The sequence below is a fragment of the Dromiciops gliroides genome, chromosome 5 (genome assembly GCF_019393635.1).
Source record: "Dromiciops gliroides isolate mDroGli1 chromosome 5, mDroGli1.pri, whole genome shotgun sequence".
In the NCBI taxonomy this organism is placed as follows: Eukaryota; Metazoa; Chordata; class Mammalia; order Microbiotheria; family Microbiotheriidae; genus Dromiciops; species Dromiciops gliroides.
The window spans coordinates 153,882,600-153,905,579 of NC_057865.1; the positions used below are offsets into that span (position 1 = coordinate 153,882,600).

A 22,980-nucleotide genomic window follows, 5' to 3' on the forward strand; every position below is an offset into this window, starting at 1 on the left:
CTATATAAACTTTGAAGATAAGCTTGGCGGTTCATACAAAAATCAACAATAGTGATGACAACAAACACAGATTAATTATTCTTCTTTTAGTGATTGACCCTACCTAAATTTCTGGGCTTGCTGGGTGCCACAGTACCATGAACAAGTCTTTTAACTCAACAAAGAGTTGCATGGAAGCACTGAGATTCAAACCCTGTGACTATTACCAAGCCTCTCCTGACAAGCTCCCAGAAAACAAATGGCCTTTGTTCTCTAATTAGACTGAGATTGTTTTATTCACAAAGATAAGAGTTTCACTACTGCAAATACCTAAAGATTTTTCTTAAACCAGTCCTTTGAATGCTTGTTTTCATCGGTTCTTATCAAATAGTCATACCGATTATGGAGTGGAAACTTTCTAAGTGATTTTTTTTTTAAAGTGAGCAAAAAACTGTCCATAGAATTAATGTCTCTGAAACAAGCTCTAATGCCAACCTTCTCTCCTTTCTATAGGTAAAGATCACATGCAGGGGGCAGCTAGGTAGTGCAGTCGATAAAGCACCAGCCCTGGATTCAGGAGGACCTGAGTTCAAATCCGGCTTCTGACACTTGACACTTAACTAGCTGTGTGACCTTGGGCAAGTCACTTAATCCTCACTGCCCCACAAAAACCAAAACAAACAAAAAAAAACCTGCAAGGGGGAGCAAGATAGAAGGGAAACTGCAAGACAGAGACAGGATATACACATATATAATTTACAATGGAATATTACTGATCTCTAAGCTCAGCACTACCTTTTTTGCCTCAGAATCTTTGTACTTTGTGTCCAGTTCCCATGATATGCTCATTCCCTTATTCTTCCTCTTTGAATTGTTCTCTTCTGTTGAGTCTCAATTCAATGGTCACTTCCTGTGGATATCTTACAGTATTCTTCCTAGTAGATAATTAGTACACTCTCTCCCTCCTTAAATTATGCATTTATTTACCTGTGCAAATGTTGTAACTTATCTTTAGAAATATAAACTCCTTGAGAATAGGAAATCTTTTGTTTGTTTCTTTAGTTTTGATACTTGTGCCTACAGCACCTACCACAACGCCTTCTATATTGCAAGCCTATCTTAGAATCTTGCCAAATGAATGAATGATTGCGTATTCCCTGACCCTAAATTGTTTCCTAAAACAAATTAACTTGGTAAAAAATGTAATGTTGAAAATATTTTTCTAGTTTGCTAGGTATACCTTCCATTACTTGAAAATCTAATTAATTTAAATATTTTACCTCCTTCCCAATGTATTACTGTTTTCATTTGAATATTATTTCAATCAATCAATAAGCATGTATCTAAAACTTATAGGCCAAACATTATGCTATGTCCTAAGGATAGAAAGGCAAAAACAATTTAATTCTTTATGTCAAAAGGCTTACATTCTATCCCAGGAAATAATATATAATTATACATGTCTATGCTGAGTAAAAATATACAAAATAAATATCTTCAGAAGGATACTGGGGAAAGAAATCTAATGTATCTACTCTTTTTACTACTATCCACTACTATTTTTTACCAGTTTTCAGTGCTAACTTCTGGGATCATACATAGACTCAGAACTGGGATTTGAGATACCATCCAGTGACAGAATCATAGAATCATAGATTTAGTGCTGGAAGGGAGCTCATAGGCCATCTAGTCTGACTCTCTCATTTTACAGATGAAGAAAATGAGGTCCTGGAAGATAATAGAACTAGCCTATGGTCACCCAGGTATTAAGAATAAAAAGTGAGATTCTAACCCAGGTATTCCAGGTTAGAAAATTTATTGGGGTGTTTTGGTTTGCCCTTTTTTTTAAAAATCCACTGTACCAAGATGTCTGCTCCAATCCTTTCATTTTTCAGAAGACAAAACTAAGATTGTCTAAAGTTGTCACACAGTGTCAGAGGAGGGATCAGAACACAGGTCCAAATCCAGTACTCTTTTACTCTTTTGGCTCTCTCTCTCTCTCTCTCTCTCTCTCTCTCTCTCTCTCTCTCTCTCTTTTTTTAGTGAGGCAATTGGGGTTAAGTGACTTGCCCAGGGTCACACAGCTAGTAAGTGTTAAGTGTCTGAGGCCGGATTTGAACTCCAGTGCTCCCAGGGTCGGTGCTCTATCTACTGTGACACCTAGCTGCCCCTCTTTTGGCTCTCTTAACCTGAATACAGAACTGGTGACCCAGTGGATAGAGTGCTTGGCCTAGAAGAAACCTGAGTTCAAAACCAGCCTTTTAGCAGTGTCTAGAACAGAGTAGGTGCTATATAAATGCTTATCCCTTTATTCCCTGATTATAGAGCATCAGTGAAGCACTCTCCTTTGAAGCATAAAAATACCTTTAATGCCACCGAGGAACTTACAATCTAGTTAGGAGGATAAGACATCAACTAATGATGTTGATGAAGATAGTAGTAATAATAATGATAATGTAATTAAATAGTATATGTTTATATTATATACAATACATAAAATTACATACTTAATGTTAATTATGTAATAGTTATATAGTAATTACATAACTATAATTAATGTTATATTTATTTTGCATATATTTTGTAAATATATTTAAATTTTACCAAGCACTTTAAATATGTAAACTCATTTGTTACTTTAAACCACCTTATGAGAAAGGTGCTATTATTATATCCATTTTACAGGTGAGCAAAGTAAGGCTGAGAGAGGTTAATGTGACTTGCCTGGGGTAAGACAGCTGGTAAGTATCTGAGGCAGGATTTGAACTGAGGTCCCTCCTAACCCCAAGTCTTGCCCTCTGTCTCCTACACCACTTAGCTGCCTCTATTTTTATGAAAAGTCAAACAATAAAATATTTTAATAACTGTTCAGGACACCAGTTTCTACTGATGCCATAAGGCTATATATAAGTGCCAAAGGACCCAAATAGGCAAAGTTACCCTAGAAATTTAAAAAAGGGGAAAAGCATAGTGATTATGCAGTCACAGAATTTGAGAGGCTGATATGATTTGTGTGCATATATATACACACAATACAAAAGGGAAGGAAGACAAGTGTGTGTATATGTATATGTATGTGCATGTATATATGTGTATGAGAGGGAAGACATCTATGTAAATATATATTTTTGTATGTTAATAGAATACAGAGCACTGAAAGGAAAGGAAGACATGTGTGTGTTTATGTATAAGAGGGAAGATGTGTATATGTGTGTATGTTATGTGTGTGTGAGAGAGGGACGTATGTACACACACACCCTAAATACAGAGAGAATAAAACCTCAACCTATAATCAGAGAATAAATACCAGGCAGCTTAGAAGGGAAGAACCGACAGGATCAGAAATGTTTTTTTCATGTAGGAGACTGGGGCAGCTGGTGGTGCAGGGGATAGAGAAACGAGCCTGGAATCAGGAAGACTGGAGTTCAGATTTGGCCTCAGACCCTTACAGTGTGATCTTGGGCAAATTATTTATCCCTATTTGCCTCAGTTTCTCATCTGTAAAACGGGGTCATACCAGAGAAGGAAATGGCGAACCACTCCACTTTCTTTGCCAAGAAAACCCCATGGACAATGTGGCATGAGATGCATCTTGAAGGGAAAGGAGGATTCTATGGGGCAGAGGTGAGGAGAGAGTCCATTCTAGGAATGGAGAAAGGAAATGCAGTTTCATGTGTTAGGACAGGAGAAGGCAGCCAGTCTGGATTACAGAGTATGGGAGAAATGTACAAGGAGGCTTGAAAGATATATTAGGACCAGGTTGTGAAGTCTTAAATGCAAGAAAGCAGTTGTCATTTGATCTTAAAAGCAATAGGGGGGGGGGGCAGCTAGATGGCACAGTGGATAGAGCACCGGCCCTGGAGTCAGGAGTACCTGAGTTCAAATCCAGTCTCAGACACTTAATACTTACTAGCTGTGCGACCCTGGGCAAGTCACTTAACCCCAATGGCCTCACTAAAAAAAAAAAAAAAAAGCAATAGGGATCCACAAGAGTTTACTGAGTAGATCTGGTTAGATCTGAACGTAAGGAAAAGCTCCTTGGAAGCCAAGTAAGCGTCCGTTGAAATGGAAGAGACTTGCGGCAGGGAGACCAAATTCAAAGCCTACTGCTATAATCTACCCAAGCTCCTAGGAAAGCCTATGCTAAATGCTAATTGTGAGAGGAGAGACTAGAGTCAGATGCAAGAAATGTGTAGATATGGTAATATCTGGTAAATGATTAGATATATGAGTTAGTTGGAGTTAGTTATCCTCTAGGGATAACAATGAAGTTACAAACTTGGTAGACTGGAAGTATTACTGCCAATAGGTAAGTTTGGAAGAGGGACAAGGTTGGGTTGGTGGAGGGGTGAAGAAAATCTTTTTAGGGGGCATGTTGAGTTTGGGATATTTCCTGAGCATCCAGTTTGAAATGTACCATAAAAAAATTGGTAATGTGAGACAATCTCAGGGGAGAAATTTGGGTTAGATATAGAGATGTGAATCACCATAGAAATAATAATTAAATCCTTAGAAGCTGATAATACTTTTTTTTTTTTTTGGTGCGGGCAATGAGGGTTAAGTGACTTGCCCAAGGTCACACAGCTAGTGTCAAGTGTCTGAGGCCACATTTGAACTCAGGTCCTCCTGAATCCAGGGTCGATGCTTTAATCCACTGAGCCACCTAGCTGCCCCCAGAAGCTGATAATATTAACAATGAATTAATATGAAGAGGAAAGAGGACCTATAATAAAATCTTGGAGAATGACTACATTTGGGGGCAACCAGGTAGTTTAAGGGATAGAGTAGCACTGAATTTAGAGTCAGGAAGATCTGAGGTCATCTCCTCCCAGAGAAACAATATTCTTTATTCTGGAAAAGTCACTTAACTTCTCTCTACCTTGCTTATCCCATCAGTAAAATGGGGATATGAGTGCCTAGTTCAGGGTTATTATAAGTATCAAGTGAAATAACCTGTGTAAAGGGCTTAATGTGCTATATAAATGCTGGGTATTATTATTTCTATAGTTTTTAAGCTCCCTAACTTCATATTTAGCAGTACTCAGTAAGAATGAGGGTATGTCTAATGTTTTTAAAAGTAATGATGTCTCTTTATCATAACATAATCATCTACGTTGGTAGAAATTAATTCCTGACCTATTGACTATGCATATTGTACATTTGTAATTTCCTTTATGGAAAAAAATTTCTGGACCTGCTAAATGCAGAATGACCAGAGCAGATGCCCCTGCTCCATACTTATAAATAGATGTAAAATGGGACAGTCTTTATTAGGTTGTAGGATAGTTTATACACATGCAGTCGGCACTTCTGGCTCTCTAAATAAGCTTAACTGGAATAATGTAATATGTTAGCTTGGCCACAGACAGAGTCTGCAATCTTTGGCTGCCCTGTGCAGCATACCAGCGGTGTCTTGTTTCTTCCACAAACTTGAATTACTTATGGAAAAACATCATGACATAATTGGCACACTCCTTCCTACTGAAGTTGGTTGGGTTTGTATGTTAGGACTATTTGTTAATATGGTTTATCCCCCATCAATTTAGCAGACATAGCTTGAATTTAAAGTCACAGTACAGGTTTAAAATTTCTGTCGGTGTCTTTTCTCTAAGTATGTAACTACAGATTTATGGCTTTGCCCCGGCAGCCGGACTACTGTGTGGGGAAACAAAGTTTGACAGTCACAGTTGATCCTTCACTAAGAGGACTTCAGAGGCAACATTCTTAACCCTTGAGAAAAAGGGAATACTGTAGATCACTTGGCTACATACGCCCTGGCTACTTTAGCTGAGATGAGTCCTGGAAGAACATTTCAGCCATTCTTGACCAAGGCCAGAATACTGACTTTGTGTTGTAAGGTTCTGGGGATGGAGAGAAGGACAGAATATTCAAAGTGGCTGTTCTTTTCCAAGAGAAGATCCAGAAGTTCCATTTTGTGTGTGTGTGTGTGTGTGTGTGTGTGTGTGTGCGTGCGCGCACACGTGCATGTATGTATGCATTTGAGGGTCACTATTCAGCAGTTCTTGATTTAAAGGGATGTTTAAGGACTCAGTGCCAGACATAAGAAACCACATTATAAAAATACACTTTGATCACTGACTGCTGGCCTTTCACTGCCTGCTCAGAAGTACTTCCCAAAATCTTGGCTCGTGATGCCCTGCCTTGGGAGCATGTTTTAAATCTTCTCAGGAGAAAACTAAGATTGTAAAGTACTGTGAGAAGCATAAGGTATAGAATTTTCAAACTAGAAATCACTCTTATTTTTGTTCTGTTCCCAGAGAGCTATTTTATAGAACAGTGCTTAACATTAAACTACATTTATGGGGGCAGCTAGATGGCACAGTGGATAGAGCACCAGCCCTGGAGTCAGGAGTACCTGAGTTCAAATCCAGCCTCAGACACTTGACATTTACTAGCTGTGTGACCTTGGGCAAGTCACTTAACCCCAATTGCCTCACCAAAAAAAGAAAAAAAAGAAAGAAAGAAATAACAAAAACAAACAAAAAAACCAAACTACATTTATGTAATAATGATGTTTTGCTGAATAAATCAATGAAAGAATGCATAATTCCTGCCAACCTTCAATTATCTTTGCTAAGAGAAGGAAAGAGTGTTGAAGGCAAATATAGATAGCAGACAACTGGACAATCATTTACATTTGTTTCTGGAATAACCTTTTAAATTAATTTTTGAATTAAGGAGTCTCATTTGTAAAATTCTTAAACAGTACATCAGGTGGAACAGTGAAGCCAGACTAAGGATATTGTTCCTTTACGTCATATACACCCATGCACAAAGATACACATATTTCTCTTTCCAAGATTACTACTAAGATGCAGGAGACCGGTCCCTTCCATAACTGACATATTTGTCAATACCTTCTCATGTGGTACTGCAATAGGCCATTACCTGTTTTAGCTGCCTCTTCTTATCTTAACAGGGAATTTGGAATTCCGTCATCATAGAATCAGAAGGAGAGACTTTGTAAGTCATATATGCCGGTCTCTCACCCCATCTAGGAAATTCTTTTTACAGAAGCAATGGCAGAGATCTATACAAATTCTCCTTGACTATGTCCAGTGATGAGGATATAGGAGCTGAGACAGTTTATTTCATTTATTTTGAACACAAATATGTTGAATCATATAAGTCTTTACAATTTGATGACCCCTTTTACTTTTCATATAGCAGAGCATCATGATAGCTAACTGGCCAACTAGCTAATTATCCCTAACTAGAGTTAAGAAGCCTTAACTAGTAGGGCATGCCAAGGTGGTAAGAACACTGGCTTAGGAGACAGAGGGCTTGATTTTAACACTCTTGTTATCTATGATATTATTTTAATAATAGGTACCCTATGAGCTAGAACCTTAGCTTCTGGGTTTAAATGAACTGCATTCAAACTAGGGGGATTATAGAAACCACATTTGACTCATTTTTCCCCTATAGTCAGGGTATCCTTTAGAAACATGACACTGAGACAGCTAGGTGGCACAGTGGATAAAGCTCCAGCCCTGAATTCAGGAAGACCTGAGTTCAAATCCGGCCTCAGACACTTAACACTTACTAGCTGTGTGACCCTGGGCAAGTCACTTAACCCCAATTGCCTCACCAAAAAAAAAAAAAAGAAAAGAAAAAGAAAAGAAACATCACACTATGCATCTTGTCCAGGTCTCTACATATGTGGGTAAAAAGTTCCTCAATTCCTATGAAAGCACTCATGCCTACAATATGTCTCAGCTATAGATCAGCCTTTATTTTAGATCACATTTTTTAAACATACACAAGACTTATTGGAACCCCCAAACAATGATAACTATTTTCCCTTTTTTGAAAATTCTCATGACACTTACATCCCAGTCCTCAGACCAGGGAGTTATACAGTCTTCTAGATTCTAGTGTTGTCCCAATATATGGGGCTCCTCTGAAAGGGAATTTTGCATGTGAAGACTGAGGCATGAATGATCCACCTAACTCAGGGCAAAGGAAGAGAATAAGCTACAGCTGTACTCTTCCCCATCATTTCTCACTCCCTTGATGATCAGTACTACAGCTCTAAGGCCCCATGTGAAGTCTTTTCTTCTCTCTAGAAGACTAAGTCCTGGAACTTCACTGTTTCTCCAGCTATTGGGCTGCCATCTTTGGAGCTGAAAGATTCTGTCACCCCACTTCTGGAACAGAGATGTCCTTTGGATTACTGTATGACTGTAAAAGCTTCAATTCTCCAGGGACCTGAGCTAATTTTCTACATGTATATGCTTAGCTCTTCCCTGATTTGGTTCTCTCTGTTCCCTGCAAAATCTTTTATGGGACCCACTCCCAGGGAGCAGAGCACATAAGATCTGCAAAATCTTTGACTGAATCAGCCATCCCAAAATACCATAACTCAATCATTCATCCTCAATGAGGTGTCAAAAGCTCAACTAGTAAGTAGACTAAGGGAACTTCCTAAACCACATTAGATACTGCCATAAATCATCACAATGTGGTATTAATGACCATGTTCATACTTTAAAGAGTGGGATGTCTTTAAAGAAAGAAAAAAATATTTTCCCCCCTCTCATTTAACTCCAGTCCTGACCAGGTCCCTGCTAATATGTGAAATTATCTATTATGTCTCAACTAAGCCTTTGGTTAAGGGGATAGTGACAGACAGCAATATAATAATTAATGATAATAAAAAATTAATTCATAAAGCACTTTAAAATTTGCAAAGTGATTTAAATACAACCCCCCATTTGAAACTCACTATAAGACTGTGAGGGGTTGTTATAGTTGTTATGATCTCCATTTTACAAATGGTGAAACTGATACTGAGAGAAGTTTTTTTTTCCCGTGTCACAGAACTATTAAGTAGCTAAGATGGGATACATATACCCCAATCATCCAGAATCTAAGTCTGGTACTCTGAATGGTATACTACTTCACTACTTCTACTGTGTACTCAAAAATAATTATGCTCTTTTCTTTGAATATTAATAAATTAAATGTCTTACATGGAACACTGCACAAGACACTGCTAAGTGTAATTCAGTGGCCATTTAACTTTGATGTAGAGAATGACTGTGTTTGTTGCTCTTATTTTTAGCTATAAAATATCCTCATTCATTTCCAATTCTCCCTTTTACCCAGAAAGATAGATAATACAAATGTACAAAGGTACTTTCTTACAATCTTAAAACAAATACAATGAATTTTATTTAGAAAGAAGACCAATAGCTAGAACTCAGGTCCTAGGAATTTTCCCTGGGCTAGGAAAACCATTATCCATTGGGAATAGCTGGTGAGAACCAGAGAATGGAATCAAACCATCATTAAATCTTAAGAAAGAAGCTCAATGTTCATTTAGCCAAACTGCTACTTGTCATTAATGTAGACAGAATGAGCTGAGGTGACAAAAGGGGGACAGGTGGTATTCTATGTATGTATTAATGATTCCTCTGGAATCCTGTCTATGGGGTTACTTAGGAATGCCAAATATGGTGATTGTTAGAAATTCGGGTTAGAGCGAATGATAGAAGTCTATATTAATAGACACAGAGAGTAGCAGTACAGTCACAATGCCTATTAATTTTATTTTATTTCCTGTGCCCATTTTACTTAATGTGAATGGACATATTCACTGGTATCTATGTGTTACCCGGGTTCGGGCACATAATTATCCTCCTTCACATGCATGAGAATTCTAACAGTAAATGTTAGGAAAGCTCTGCTTCAGATCAAGTTCAGAGTAACCCATCTAGATTCTATCTATGAAACCTACTCACCTACCCATAAATAGAGAAGATGTGACCAACAAGACATAATGCTACCTAAAGCAAGAATTCTGTCTACAATATTCTCAACAAATGGTCACGTACTTCTGCTCAAAGGAGCAGAAGGGCTCGATTGTTTCCCCAAGGAAACCCATTCCTTTTGGACAGCTCTAATTGTTGAAAACATTTTCTTAAGATTAAGCTGAATTGTGCTAAGAGTATATAGTCTTCTTTCAAGTCTAACATTCTAGACTATATGCTTTGGACTTATTTATGTACAAAGCATTCCAAATTATAAAAAATGGAAAGCTATTTGAGGTGCTTCATTCCTCTGTAACATCTTGGAGAGTTATTTAGGTCTATGGTTCTTTTCTTTTATTTAGTGCAAAGGGCAGTGGAAAAGAAGTTAGGAGACTTTGATTGCAGTCTGTACCCCCAATTAATTTTGAGCCTTTGAGTCCTTGAACAAATTGGTTAATCTCTCTACTTTATTCTCCTAAACTATAAAACAAGGGGGGATGGATGGATTAGAAAATTTCTCAGGTCTAAATAAGCTCTAAAATATTAATATTCTTTAATTCCTTGAAAAGCAAGAGAAAATAAATTAAATTATAACCTTCTTTCAATACCAGTAAAATAAATTATAAAGTATAAATGCAAGTGCTTCTCTCTGAATCATTTTCATTTTCTAAAAGATCTGTCTTACTTAGGTGTTTTCCATTTCTTTACAACTTCTATTACCCTATTCCATCAAGTGTAATGGGTTAAAGGGAAAAGAATAATTCCTTTAGGCAGTCCTATTGTATAGTATTTTCTCTTAATCCAGGGCTTTCTATGTCATTTAAACCAAGATAGAACATTGATCAGTGTTGCTGAGAGCAGCAGACTATGGGCCAAATGACTACCAAATGTAATAAAAGCTCCCTAAAAATAGTGTTATCACTGAGGGGCTGGAAAAATTCCAATTTTAATAAGGCACTGTTCCCTCTCTATCTTTGACTGGAGAAGTTATAGTTAAGTGTGTTCTTTAATAATAGTGATATTTGGTCATATAAATTGATCTCGTTTCTCACCCTACCCTCAAAGTAATTTCATTGAGGAACTGATTTTTCATGCTTATGGCTGCTAGAGTTCTATCTGGAGTATTATTTAAATCATTCTGACTTCTATATATTTCATTTTAGATTATAATTATAGCAAATTCCAACTTTGAATTTTCCTATAAAAGTTACCACCTTTAAAGACATATGGTATATGATTTTGAAACTATAAGTACATCTAAAAAAGAAGAGAACGGCTTAAGTTAAGACATCTACAAAAGTATTATTTCTTCCTTATTCCTACATTGATTTCTATATAAATCAAGTAGAAAACAAGTGAAGTGTCCAAAACCAGGATTTGTCATGTTCATCTCAGAGAGTTATGAAGATCCAATCAGGCATATCATTTTGAAAAGCTAAGGTACGAGACAAATAAAGACAATAACAAAAAAGTTCAAACTTTTAAAAAGCAATTAGTTGGGGCAGCTAGGTGGCGCAGTGGATAGAGCACCAGCCCTGGAGTCAGAAGTACCTGAGTTCAAATCCGGCCTCAGACACTTAACACTTACTAGCTGTGTGACCCTGGGCAAGTCACTTAACCCCAATTACCTCACTAAAAAAAAAATAATAACAACAACAACAAAAAAAAGCAATTAGTTTAAATGAGTTGCAATGAGTTTGTGAAAGACCATATATTTACTCCATTATATTTAGGTTGTAATTAGGATAAAGTACTAATTTCTTGGTAAATTATGTGAAGATAATAAGTATCCAAAGGTAGGTACTTACAGTGCCAGGACGGGGGTAAGGGATTCTCCCCTGGTATGGAATCAGCTGATGGTTTGGCCCTTCTTTGTGGGCAAATGGTCCATTAAACACAGTCTGAATATCAGATAAGTGATATACACACACAGCTGAACCTTTAAATACTGAGCTGAAGAAAACAAACAAGCAAAAAAATATCTTTTAGATTGATCACATATAGGATACTAGCTAATTGAGATGGGCATAGATTTCCTTTGGCAGCTCGGAAAGAATTCCAAGAAAATGGCCATGCATTATTTTTTCAAGTATAAACTAGGATGTTGATTAGGTAAATCAGCCAAAATACCCCACTCCATTTAAAGTAAATTATACCTAAATGAGGTGAGAAAATGTGTCGAAAACCAACCAAAAGACTTTAGACTAAGTATGAAAAAAAAGTTCATTGATCAAACGAAATGACATTACACAGGCATCAAGGTTTTAACTACATGAGAAAACTTAGTCATATTCTAGGGTCATCTATAAAATATGAAACTATATTTGAGATATTAGAGAGAGCTGGAAACCAGACTAGCAAAACCTCTGAGGAGAAATGGCTTCAGCTATGGGAGGGGAGAAGACAGAGACTGTCTCTGGGTATCCTTCCCAACATCTCCTTGGCCTGAGCAGGTCCCTGTAGGTTTCAAAGGGAAAAGAGGATTTTAGACTCTTCAATGATCCTCTAGCAGTATTCCCAGGATAGTTGATATATAGGGTCTGCCCTGGCTGGCAAGGCTAGACTGGACATATATTTAAGTTTTTCCAGCAGAAATGCTATTCCAGGAGGCAGCTAGGTGGCACAGTGGATAAAGCACCGGCTCTGGATGCAGGAGGACCTGAGTTCAAATTCAGCCTCAGACACTTGGCATTTATTAGTTGTGTGACCCTGGGCAAGTCACTTGGCCCTCATTGTCCTGCAAAAAAAAATGCTATTCCATACTTATTAGGCAACATCTTGAAGATACGATCAAAGGGACTTCTAAGAACTGTGATATATCATGCTTTCTAAACTGAAGTCCATTCACCCCTGGATTCTTGTATATGTTGGTATGAGTCTTTTTTTGTGTGGGGGGGGGCAATGGGGGTTAAGTGACTTGCCTAGGGTCACACAGCTAGTAGGTGGCAAGTGTCTGAGGCCGGATTTGAACTCAGGAGCTCCTGAATCCAGGGCTGGTGCTTTATCCACTGCGCCACCTAGCTGCCCCATGGAGACTGTGTCTTAGACATTGGGGGCAATATGTGGACAAACTGTTCTCACCATAGTAACTTGCTAAACATCCTTTTTTAAAAGCTAAAAAGAAATAAAATGCTTTGTAAGACTTAAAAGATCCCACCTTCCATCTGTGACACATACATGAATTAACAGATATAGATTCATGTTATATTTGTTATATGTTATACATTATTTATAGTATGTTATTATTATTATTTGAATCATTAGAAATGAATAAAGAGAAGGACTTTTAGGTATGATTCATCTGCCTCATATCCTCAGCATTTAGCACAATGTTGTAGGTGCTTAATAAATGTTTATCAAGTATTGAATATCTCCACTTATAATCATTTTGTTGGGAGAAAAAGCTCAGATTTTCCTTGCCATGAATATGTGAGTCTTAATTGTATAAAAATCCCTTTCTTCCTGATTCTTTTACACAATTTTCCAGTTATTCATAGACAAAAAAAGGGACACGATTCAAAAAGGAAAATTAAATGAGACAATACACCTTTGTAAGTTTTATTTCAGTTCTTGCCAAAAAAACATGGCCTTTAGTCACACATACAGTTCAACTAAAACTAATAATTGCTTTTTGTCGTAAACATTTTTCTCCTGTTACATGCCCGATTTAGGGCATACAGGGGTGACAATCACTGGCTTTCATATAACATATCTATATAAAGTATGCATGCAGTAGTGTGATGACTAGCCATCATCATCTAACACATCCATCCTGGATTTAAAAAAAAAAAATAAATGCTTGGGCTTTTAGAAAAACAGAAACCTGAACACATAAAATCTTTCCCTTAAATCTCAAACTGCCTTGAGGATTTGGAAGTCTTCTTTGTTTAGTTTGTTGTGTCCTTGACAGAAGTCCAGTTTCCATTGTAAGAACAATAGTTACAAAAGGGTTTTTTTGAGAATGTGTTAAATTCAAAATAAAACTTTAAAGCCTTCCAATTTCCCATACAACTTATAAAATTCCTTTTTAAAATGAAATTCATCTAGAGATATTTCTACGTGCAGCTTAGATAGGGACCACTAAAGTCACAATTTTTCCCGTCAGTTGCTACTTTTTAAAATGATAATACAATCTTAGGTAGCATTAATATATATACTGGTTCTGAACAAAAGACATAATACATTATCCATTTGCTTAGATAATTCTGTTTACCACATTTTAAGAGGGATATTGAAAAACTTGAGTGCATTCATAGGAATGTGGTGAAAAAAGTATGGAGCTGAAAACTAATAAGAGGAATGGTTGAAGACAGTGGATGGGGAACTTGGGAAGGATAAAGGTAAGAAGATAAATGTCTCCTGAAGTTGCGTCTAAATTATCGTGTGTACCTATCAGTACAAATGGAAAGTTTAAAGATCCAACTTTGGATAATTTTTTAAACAGTTTTGATGTTATTGAGCTATAAACAAAACTAGATTTTATTCCAATCAGTAACTTTTGTTATTTAATTTTTGTTCAAGTAATTACATTTTTCTTCTATTAAGACAACACTCTACCAGCATAAGACAAGGTGTAATTTTTTTTTTAAGTTTAGTCTACTAAAACATATTTGCCAGTCAATCTATTAAAAGTAAATGGATATGAATAGTTATATCCTAACTGTTAAAGAGAATTAGATTATACACAAAAGATTTCATTATATTCTATTAACTGTGCATAGTTTAAGCCACTTAAGAATATAATTTAAAAAAAAACCAGATCATTACCTTGATGTTGTAAAAATACCATATACGAGTGTTGTCCGAGGATTATCTGTTTCAAGTAGAAATACATCCTCTACAAAAGAAAAAAATATATATAGTTATTTGAAAACTTCATATCCAATATTGCCAGTATAACTATACTGTAGCATTTATTAAATGTGTAAGTTAAATATTCAACAACTGTTTCAACAACTGTTCAATAACATTGAAATTATGCATATAGTATGCATGAGACATGTCTTATTATAAAGCATTGTATGGAAGACAGTATATGTTGAGAAACATCTAGCAAAAAAATTACAGGGTTTGGGTGTCACAGGAGCCTAACCCCCTATTTCCCATAAGTTCAGTGCATCAACATTTGCACTTTTGACTTGTGTGCCATTTTCTAGGAACATTACCCCCTCAAAAGTTGAGGACTGACTCTTTTCTTTTTTTCTTTTTTTTTTTTTTTGGTGAGGCAATTGGGGTTAAGTGACTTGTCTAGGGTCACACAGCTAGTAACTGTTAAGTGTCTGAGGCCAGATTTGAACTCAGGTCCTCCTGAATCCAGGGCCAATGCTCTATCCACTGTACCACCTAGCTGCCCTGGACTGACTCTTTTCAAAAATAGCATGCCTATTGTCATGACCCATCTCTAACACAAAAAGAACTACATGTTTTTGAAGTACTTCTTCTGATCCTTATTGTTTTTATCCAATAACTAGCTCAAATTTTATTGTGTTCATTAGAAACCTCTACTGGCAAGTCAAGCTTTACTCAGACCAATAAAAGCACTGATGTAGGCAACTCCCAATGAGGAAAGTCCCACTAGAGAATTCAAGTTGAATATGTCTAAAATGAAATTCATCATTTCTCCAGTGAACGTTGTAGAAGGTTCTCCATTTTGTCAATTACTCTCCAAAGTCACCCATGCCTGATAAATTTGAAGTAATTTTTTAATTCATCAAAGATAGTCAATCAATCACTAAGTCCTATCAATTGGCTTTGTAATACCTCTCACTTCCATCCCTTCCCTAATCTTTCTACTGCCACTCCCTTAGTTTGGACTCTTATTGTCTGATGACTCCCAACAATTTCCCCACCTTTGTCTTTTCTCTTTCCAATTCATTCCACAAAATACAGACAGATTGTTCTTTCTGATGTAAACATAGATCCCATTCAAACTTGGAATCTCAGAATTAAAAGTGACCTCAGAGATCAGCTAGTCCAACAGATATCAGCACAGAAACTGACTGTTCACAGTTCATCTATGTTCAGGAAGAAATATTTCATGTGTCATATGTATATATGTATTTGTGTGTAGAAAGAGATAGATATAGACATATGTATACATACACACAAATGCAAAAACATGGGGGGGAACACAGAGACACAAAAAAGAGACAGAAGGAGGAAGGGAGGGAGGGAGGAAGGAAAGAAAAATATCAGCCCTGTTCATGTTATTATTCAATGCTCAGGGCCTATATGTTGCAATCATGAATACACGACTAACTAAAATGAAAAGCACTTCCTTTCTCCAAAAAAGAAATTAACTCTAAGGGACAGCTTATATTTCTTAGCCAGAAGCTAGAATTTTTAAGCATTTAATAAATCACATATATTTTAAAGCTGAAAAAATTAGAATAATTCCCCTTATTAATATCAGCTTTCATACTGAATACAAAATTTTCTAATGATTATTTTAAGTTAAAATTCTTATAAATTGTCTCTTAAAACCCCAATCTCAGACTCATATGAACCTACCTAGTTCATCAAAATACGTTTCGGTGCCATCTTCATCCATCACTGAGCATACTAATCTTGCCTTTAAGAAAGTAGTCCACTTGTTAACAAGGCTACGCTGTCCACCAGTGTCATTCTAAAAAAATAGGACATTGACAAACATATCCCATCAATTTTAAATGTAACCCTTAAGAATATAAATGGATCATAACTTTAGACACCACTAATTGTGAATATCCTGTAATATTATGAGGCCATAGTTAATATTTACCTTTTAAAAAATTGATCCTTTTTTAGGAGGTGTCTTTTAAATAAAACAGTGCCTCATGTATCTGTCATTATTAAGAAAGGTCACATTAATATAAATAAATCTCTAGGTAAAGTACCTTGCCAAGTTTAATAAAACTATCATTTTTTAAAATATTAATGGCTGATACCATTCTGAAATTGAGTTGCATGTTTCCATATAGATTGAACATTATTTAACCTTTTCTTGATGATTTGGAGCATCATTAGGAACATCAATTATTGCAATCAGCCAAAATGTAATAATTCCCTTGAGGGCTACTGAGTTATTTTGCCCTTCACATCATGGCTACAGAGACCTATGCTACATAGTTTTATCTCCTGATCAGCATGCCCTCACTGCTGCTAATCTTTTGCCTTACACTCATGAAGATCTGTGTAAGGTCCAAAGGACAGTATCATGCACTTCTCAAGAAAATTAGAATGAATATTATTGCATCCTTTCTCCTCTTTAATCAGAAATCTCTTTTATTTCCTTTTGACTCTGCTAATTTGTTTCATATGATTAATTAAATTGGAGCAAAATTTGACCTGTTAGATAATATGGTATTGGTGTGTTTAGGAGAACAAATGGTTTTCATATACAATAAAAAATTTTAGAACACCCACTTAAATATTGCTCAGTTCATTTGAACAAAGCTCAAACTAGAGTGGCTTGGACAGTGGAAAAAGTACCCAGGTCCTAAATCTGATAAGCCATAATTCAAAGCCTCACTAAAATGCAAACTCTTCCAGAAATACATTCCTGACTTCCCAACAGCAAGTGAAATCTTACTCCTCTGAACTCTCATACATCACAAAATCTTTATTCCTTTTAATAAACTTTCAAATTCTATTGGGCATTAGAGTTATTTGTACATATGTCTAATTCCTATCAGGCTAGTACATTCCATGGTATTAGGAACTAAACTGTATTCTTTGAATTCCCCATAGTTCCTAGTCCTGTACAGGAGATGCTTATTGAACTCTGTTTAAATTTGTAAATGCTCAATAAAGCTGTATTGAATTGAATATTAAATATAACTGTATAAATCTTAGAAAATCTCTGTATTCTCTAACCATCTAACCTCTAACCATAAATATGAATGTATTTAGTTTTCCTACTTCAAGCTTTATACTCAACTACAGAAATTGTTAACTTCTGTAGTTCAAAAATACCTTGTGATTTTCACTTATCTAGATGGAGTTTCCTTGCCACTAGTCTTAATTTGTGAGACAACTGTATTTACTGGCTTTTTTGCATACACACCTATGCCCATACATGTAATTTTATGAGGTGGAAAATTAATAAATTCATATAAAAGATTGGTTATTTGGGGGCAAACATCATTAAATATTTGCTCTGTTTTCCCCACTGAATATATATTCAAGCTGTGTCTAAATAAAACTTACAATTCATTCTTTTATTTCAAATATAGCATCATAAGCAGGAGCAAGCAAGCAAATTGGATTTCTTTTCACTTATCCAATTAAAGTAGCTTATTGCTTTTTGTAAACATACTCACAGGACATATTCTAGCAATCATGGAATGAATCTGCTTGGTAGTGCCACTGTTGTCAGTTAGTCTTTCTTTGAAGAAAAAGTATACTTTTGCATCATTGGGATCAGTGCCATCAGGGATAACATGTGCATCTACAAACATAGGTTCTGGAAAGGAAACAAAGAAAGATTACAATTAAAAATATTTACATAGATATCATTGATTTACTTGCAAATGTATAATGTATAATTCCATTTGGCATTATGCTGGGGGATAGTGATACAAAGACAATCTGACTAGAATGTACAATCTGTTGGAGGAGAGGGAGAAGTGGATAAAAGGGAAAATTTTTACATGATAATTTTATTACATATTTAAAAGGAATAGCAAGTTGTACATAATAGATTTGTAGTTTCATGGGCAATCATCTTTTTATTATAATATTGTATGCAAATACTTGTTTTATTCCATAAATTAAATATAAAATAAATATTTTTTAAAAGAGAGGATATGCAATATCTTAAAAAGTAGTGGTGGTGATGGTAAAATTCTACCTGGCATTATAGTCATTTGTGCACATGTCTAATCCCTATGAGGCTGTACATTCTATAATATCAGGGATTATATTTTATTTTTTGAATTCACCACAGCTCCCAGTCTTGTATAATAAAATGCTTAACATTTATAACAGCTTTTATTTCTGCCATCGAAATGTTTTCAAAGTGCTTTACAAATATTATCTCATTTCATCTTTATAACAATCCTGAGAAGTAGATACTATTATTACCCCCCTTAGAGATGAAGAAATTGAGGCATAGAGAAGTTAAGTGACCAGCTAGGGACTGGACCCCTTAAATGTTACCCTGAAAAGTTGCTATTTTCTCTTAGAAACAATCAGGACCCAACTGAGGTTTAGACATGATCAGATTCCTGTTTCAGATAAAATTATTCTGGCAGCCACAGGAAGGGTGGATTAGTGAGCAAAGAAATTGGGAGATGAAATTAGATGGCTCTTCTGATAACTCAAGCAAGAGCTGAATTAGATCTCAGTCACATGAGTGGGAAAAAGGGAACAAATGCGAGAGATATTTTCCTGGCAGAATAAAGAAGACTTGGTAGATAACTGGATTATATGAGGGAAAGAGAAGAGTTAAGGATGACTCCAGGATTATTTAATGGAAAGATAGTGGTCACTCAACAGAAACAAGGAAGTTGGTCAGCAAAGTGGCAGCTAGGTGGCACAATGGCTCGAGTATTGACCTTGGAATCAGGAAAACCTGAATTTGAATCTTTTCTGAGACACTTAGTAGCTGTGTGCCCCAGGTCAAGTCACCTAAGCTCTCCTCAACCTCATCTTTTCCTCTCTAAAGGAAGGATAATAATAGTACCTACTTTATAAGGTTATTGTGAGGATTGAATGAGATACTTTATATATAAAACACTTTGCAAACCTTAAAATGCTATGTAAATACTAGCTTTTATTAAGTTTAGAGCACCATTTATCATAAATCCTACATCATAGGATTTAGAATTTATCATATATGAAAAATTTCCCAATGAATGTTTTTTAAGCAAATGGTTGCCATGTTTTCATTGGAATGGGATAATTACCCCAAACATTAGGAAGGCCATTATTAGAGTTTTTGGGAAGAAATCACTTTACATACCTTAAAGTGGTATGTAAGTGTGAGCCATTATTGAAAAAACAAACAAACCCAATAACCAATTCCCCCTACCCCGCTTAAGACTGGAGTACCAGAAAGAACACTAGATGCTGAGGTAATGGTCAATACATGTTAATGTATCCTACTAAGGCCCTGACTTGAACAATCACTTGTAATTCAAATGTAAATACTTCTCCAAACACCTATTTCCTCATCTATAAAGTGGAAAAGATAATGCTTTCCTAATTTACCTTACAGTGTTTTTGTGAAGAAAGTGAGGTGTAAAATATAAAAAAATGTGTAATGCTTACCTCATCTTCCAGATCACTACTATTTACTATTACTACTACTATTACTATTACTATACTTCTACTTCTATCAATATTATTAGCATTAATAATTAATTATTAATAATGAACGAGTTGGGAAGGAGAGAAATTATCCAATTAGGGGACTGATTTTTGCTAAATGTTTTTTTTTTCCTGGTTATTGCTTTCCATGGGAAAATAGAACTAAAAGCTAATTGTTTTTCACATTCCACTGTCTGATAAAAATGAGCCAACATTTTTTCTTCCCAATAGTTCCATTGTCCACAACAATTATGAACATGTTTTGAAGAAGGCAAACATGAACATAATATTATATAACTTAGAGTGGAGGAAAACATTGACTTTTGCCTCAGTGATCTCAGGAAGACAGGGCAGAGCAGGGTTGGTTAGCAGACCTGGTTCTAGTCCTGGCTTCATCCCTGAGGACGTAACTTACTTTTTGTTACTGTTTTAGTTTTTTAATTTATGATACAGAGCCTGTGATTGTCAAGTACTATGGAAACTCTGAGATCTATTCCAGCTCTCACACTCTCTGTATACTTTCCGCTTCCTTGGAATGTGTGTGCATGTATATGTGTATACACTCATATGCATGTCTCTATGTGTTGCTCACTGTGTCTAGGTAAATATATTATATACATTCAAAGTGTCAATGAGAAAGTACATATATATGTATAAATGCATATATCTTAGAATATAGTTGTCAAACACATAGCCCATAGGCCAAATGAAGCCCACAATTCCTGAGTATGGCCTGAACTAAATACAAATGTAGTTCCTATCTGATTTTAATATGCTTTTGTATTAATAATGTATAATACATTCTCTCTCTATATATATATACATTCATACATGCTATATATGTGAGAATTGGAATGATACCCCCTGCCAGGAGGGACATTGTGAGCTCTGGCCTAAAAAGAAACCATGTGACTTTAGCATCTGGAATTGATGTTTGCCGCCCTGTGGGTTCTGTCAATCAGAGCTACCAACCAATTAGATTGGAGCTGTGTGTGCATGGATGGCCCTGTTTCCTGTTTCACAGGAGGCTTCTGGGATGAGTGAAGCTTTTTCGTGCCCAGACAGGGTCTTGGAGGCAGAGACAGGCAGGATAGGGAGAGCATGCAAATCTCACACTTTATTCATATGTTTCTCTTTACTAACCCCTAATATACTTTAATAAATACTTAATGCCCAAAGATTGGTGCTATACATTTTCTAATTTAAGGCTACCACTCATTATATTTTAGACATCATAGCTAGAATTTTAGGCCCTTACATATATGCATACATGTGTGTGTGTATATATATAAATATAAAATCATGTGTGGATTTTAAGTCAATATGTGACCCATAGAGATCCTTAATGGCCCCTGTTTCTTTTCTTTTTTTTTTTAAGTAAGGCAATTGGGGTTAAGTGACTTGCCCAGGGTCACAGAGCCAGTAATTGTTAAGTGTCTGAGGCCAGATTTGAACTCAGGTACTCCTGACTCCAGGGCCGGTGCTCTATCCACTGTGCCATCTAGCTGCCCAGTGGCCCCTATTTCTATTGGTGAGTTTGCCACCATTGCCTTAGCAGACCACTTTCAATTTTGTCCACACACAGAGAAATTCAATGAAGCAGAATAAGGAGGTGAAAATTGAAGATCTTAAAAAAAAATAGCTACATTAAAATACAACACATTGAATGAAGGGGAAGAATTTCAAAGAAAAAAAAAATGATGATGCAATTTAAAGACATAGAGGGTCTCCTTATTCTCAGACCATAAACAACTTTCAGAAGTCTCAGCTTCCAGAATAATTTCAAGAAATAAATGTACAATCAGGGCTTTCTTGCACTGGAATATCAGTGAGATTGGATGCTTTGCTAGGGTGATTCATGATCAACTGGGCAGTGTTAAACAGATTGCCACATTGAGAGTCAGCAAGACATTTTCCCCAAGGCATAGTGACAAGGATCTTCCTGATTTGTGTTGTTTTGTTGTGTGTTTTTTTCCTTCCTCTTAAGCAAAAGGCCAGAGTGGCAGAGTAAGATCAGATGAAGAAATCTTATGATAGAAATTTCTGAGATCCCAGCAGATAGATTTCTGTGAATGTATTACTCCTAATCTCTGATAAAAGCTACTGTAAGAAAGGCAGAACAATTTGGGCTTATTTTTAAGACATCAAACTACATATATACTAGAATGTAATCCAGTGATTCCAAGTCCTATATGTTTGTTGTAGAATTGAACTAAATATAATGAATAATTGCTTTCAAAAGAGATTCTATTTATTGTTGACTTAGATGACAACATGACACACATTGATGTGTGTAGACACACATTATATATATATATATATATATATATATATATATATATATATATATTCTGTGACAACTGCTTTATGATGAAGATGGGGAAATGTTATGTGAATCAGAAATTATTTAAATTATTTACTTTAGCCAAATATTTAGAATCAACTCTGTAAGAGTCTTCATCAGTCACACCAGGAGTACATTATCTGAGACATGTTATTTTCTTGACATTTCCCCCTCCCCTTTTCCTTTCTGAAAATTTCATCAATAACAAAAAAGGCTGATGTTTGAGAATCAAAAGCATCCATTAAAATGACTGTCTGTCTTACCACTCAGCCATTTAGAATTGTGTTGATCTGTTCTGACTGCATTCCTTTTGGTCAAACTACGGAAAATCGCAGCATCTGTACCCATAAAATCGATGTACATTCCTGAGAAAAGTTCTTCATCTATAATAGAGGAGAAAAAAAGAGAAATTTTGAACACAGGATTATTTACCTTTCCAAGCTCTTTTTTTAGAGGCACAAATAAACTTGCCTTTTAGCACACCATCCTGTGTGGTGCCTAGCACATGTATTTTCTCATGAGGTCATATTATTCAAGTAAAAAAAAAACAAACTCAAATAAAAATCAAGCACTGTATTCCTGAATGTCTAC

General features: G+C 35.8%; 1 protein-coding gene across 1 annotated transcript in view; it reads right to left on the bottom strand.

The window, feature by feature from the left end:
* SEMA3C (semaphorin 3C) overlaps nucleotides 1-22,980 on the bottom strand; it is a 195,516-nt gene that overhangs the window by 53,294 nt on the left and 119,242 nt on the right. The window contains exons 7-11 of the mRNA XM_043968818.1: nucleotides 22,653-22,772; nucleotides 18,056-18,198; nucleotides 16,266-16,380; nucleotides 14,523-14,592; nucleotides 11,564-11,708 (exon numbers count right to left, since the gene is read on the bottom strand). Of these exons, the coding sequence (XP_043824753.1) occupies nucleotides 11,564-11,708; nucleotides 14,523-14,592; nucleotides 16,266-16,380; nucleotides 18,056-18,198; nucleotides 22,653-22,772 (593 nt within the window). The remainder of the gene's footprint in view (nucleotides 1-11,563; nucleotides 11,709-14,522; nucleotides 14,593-16,265; nucleotides 16,381-18,055; nucleotides 18,199-22,652; nucleotides 22,773-22,980) is intronic.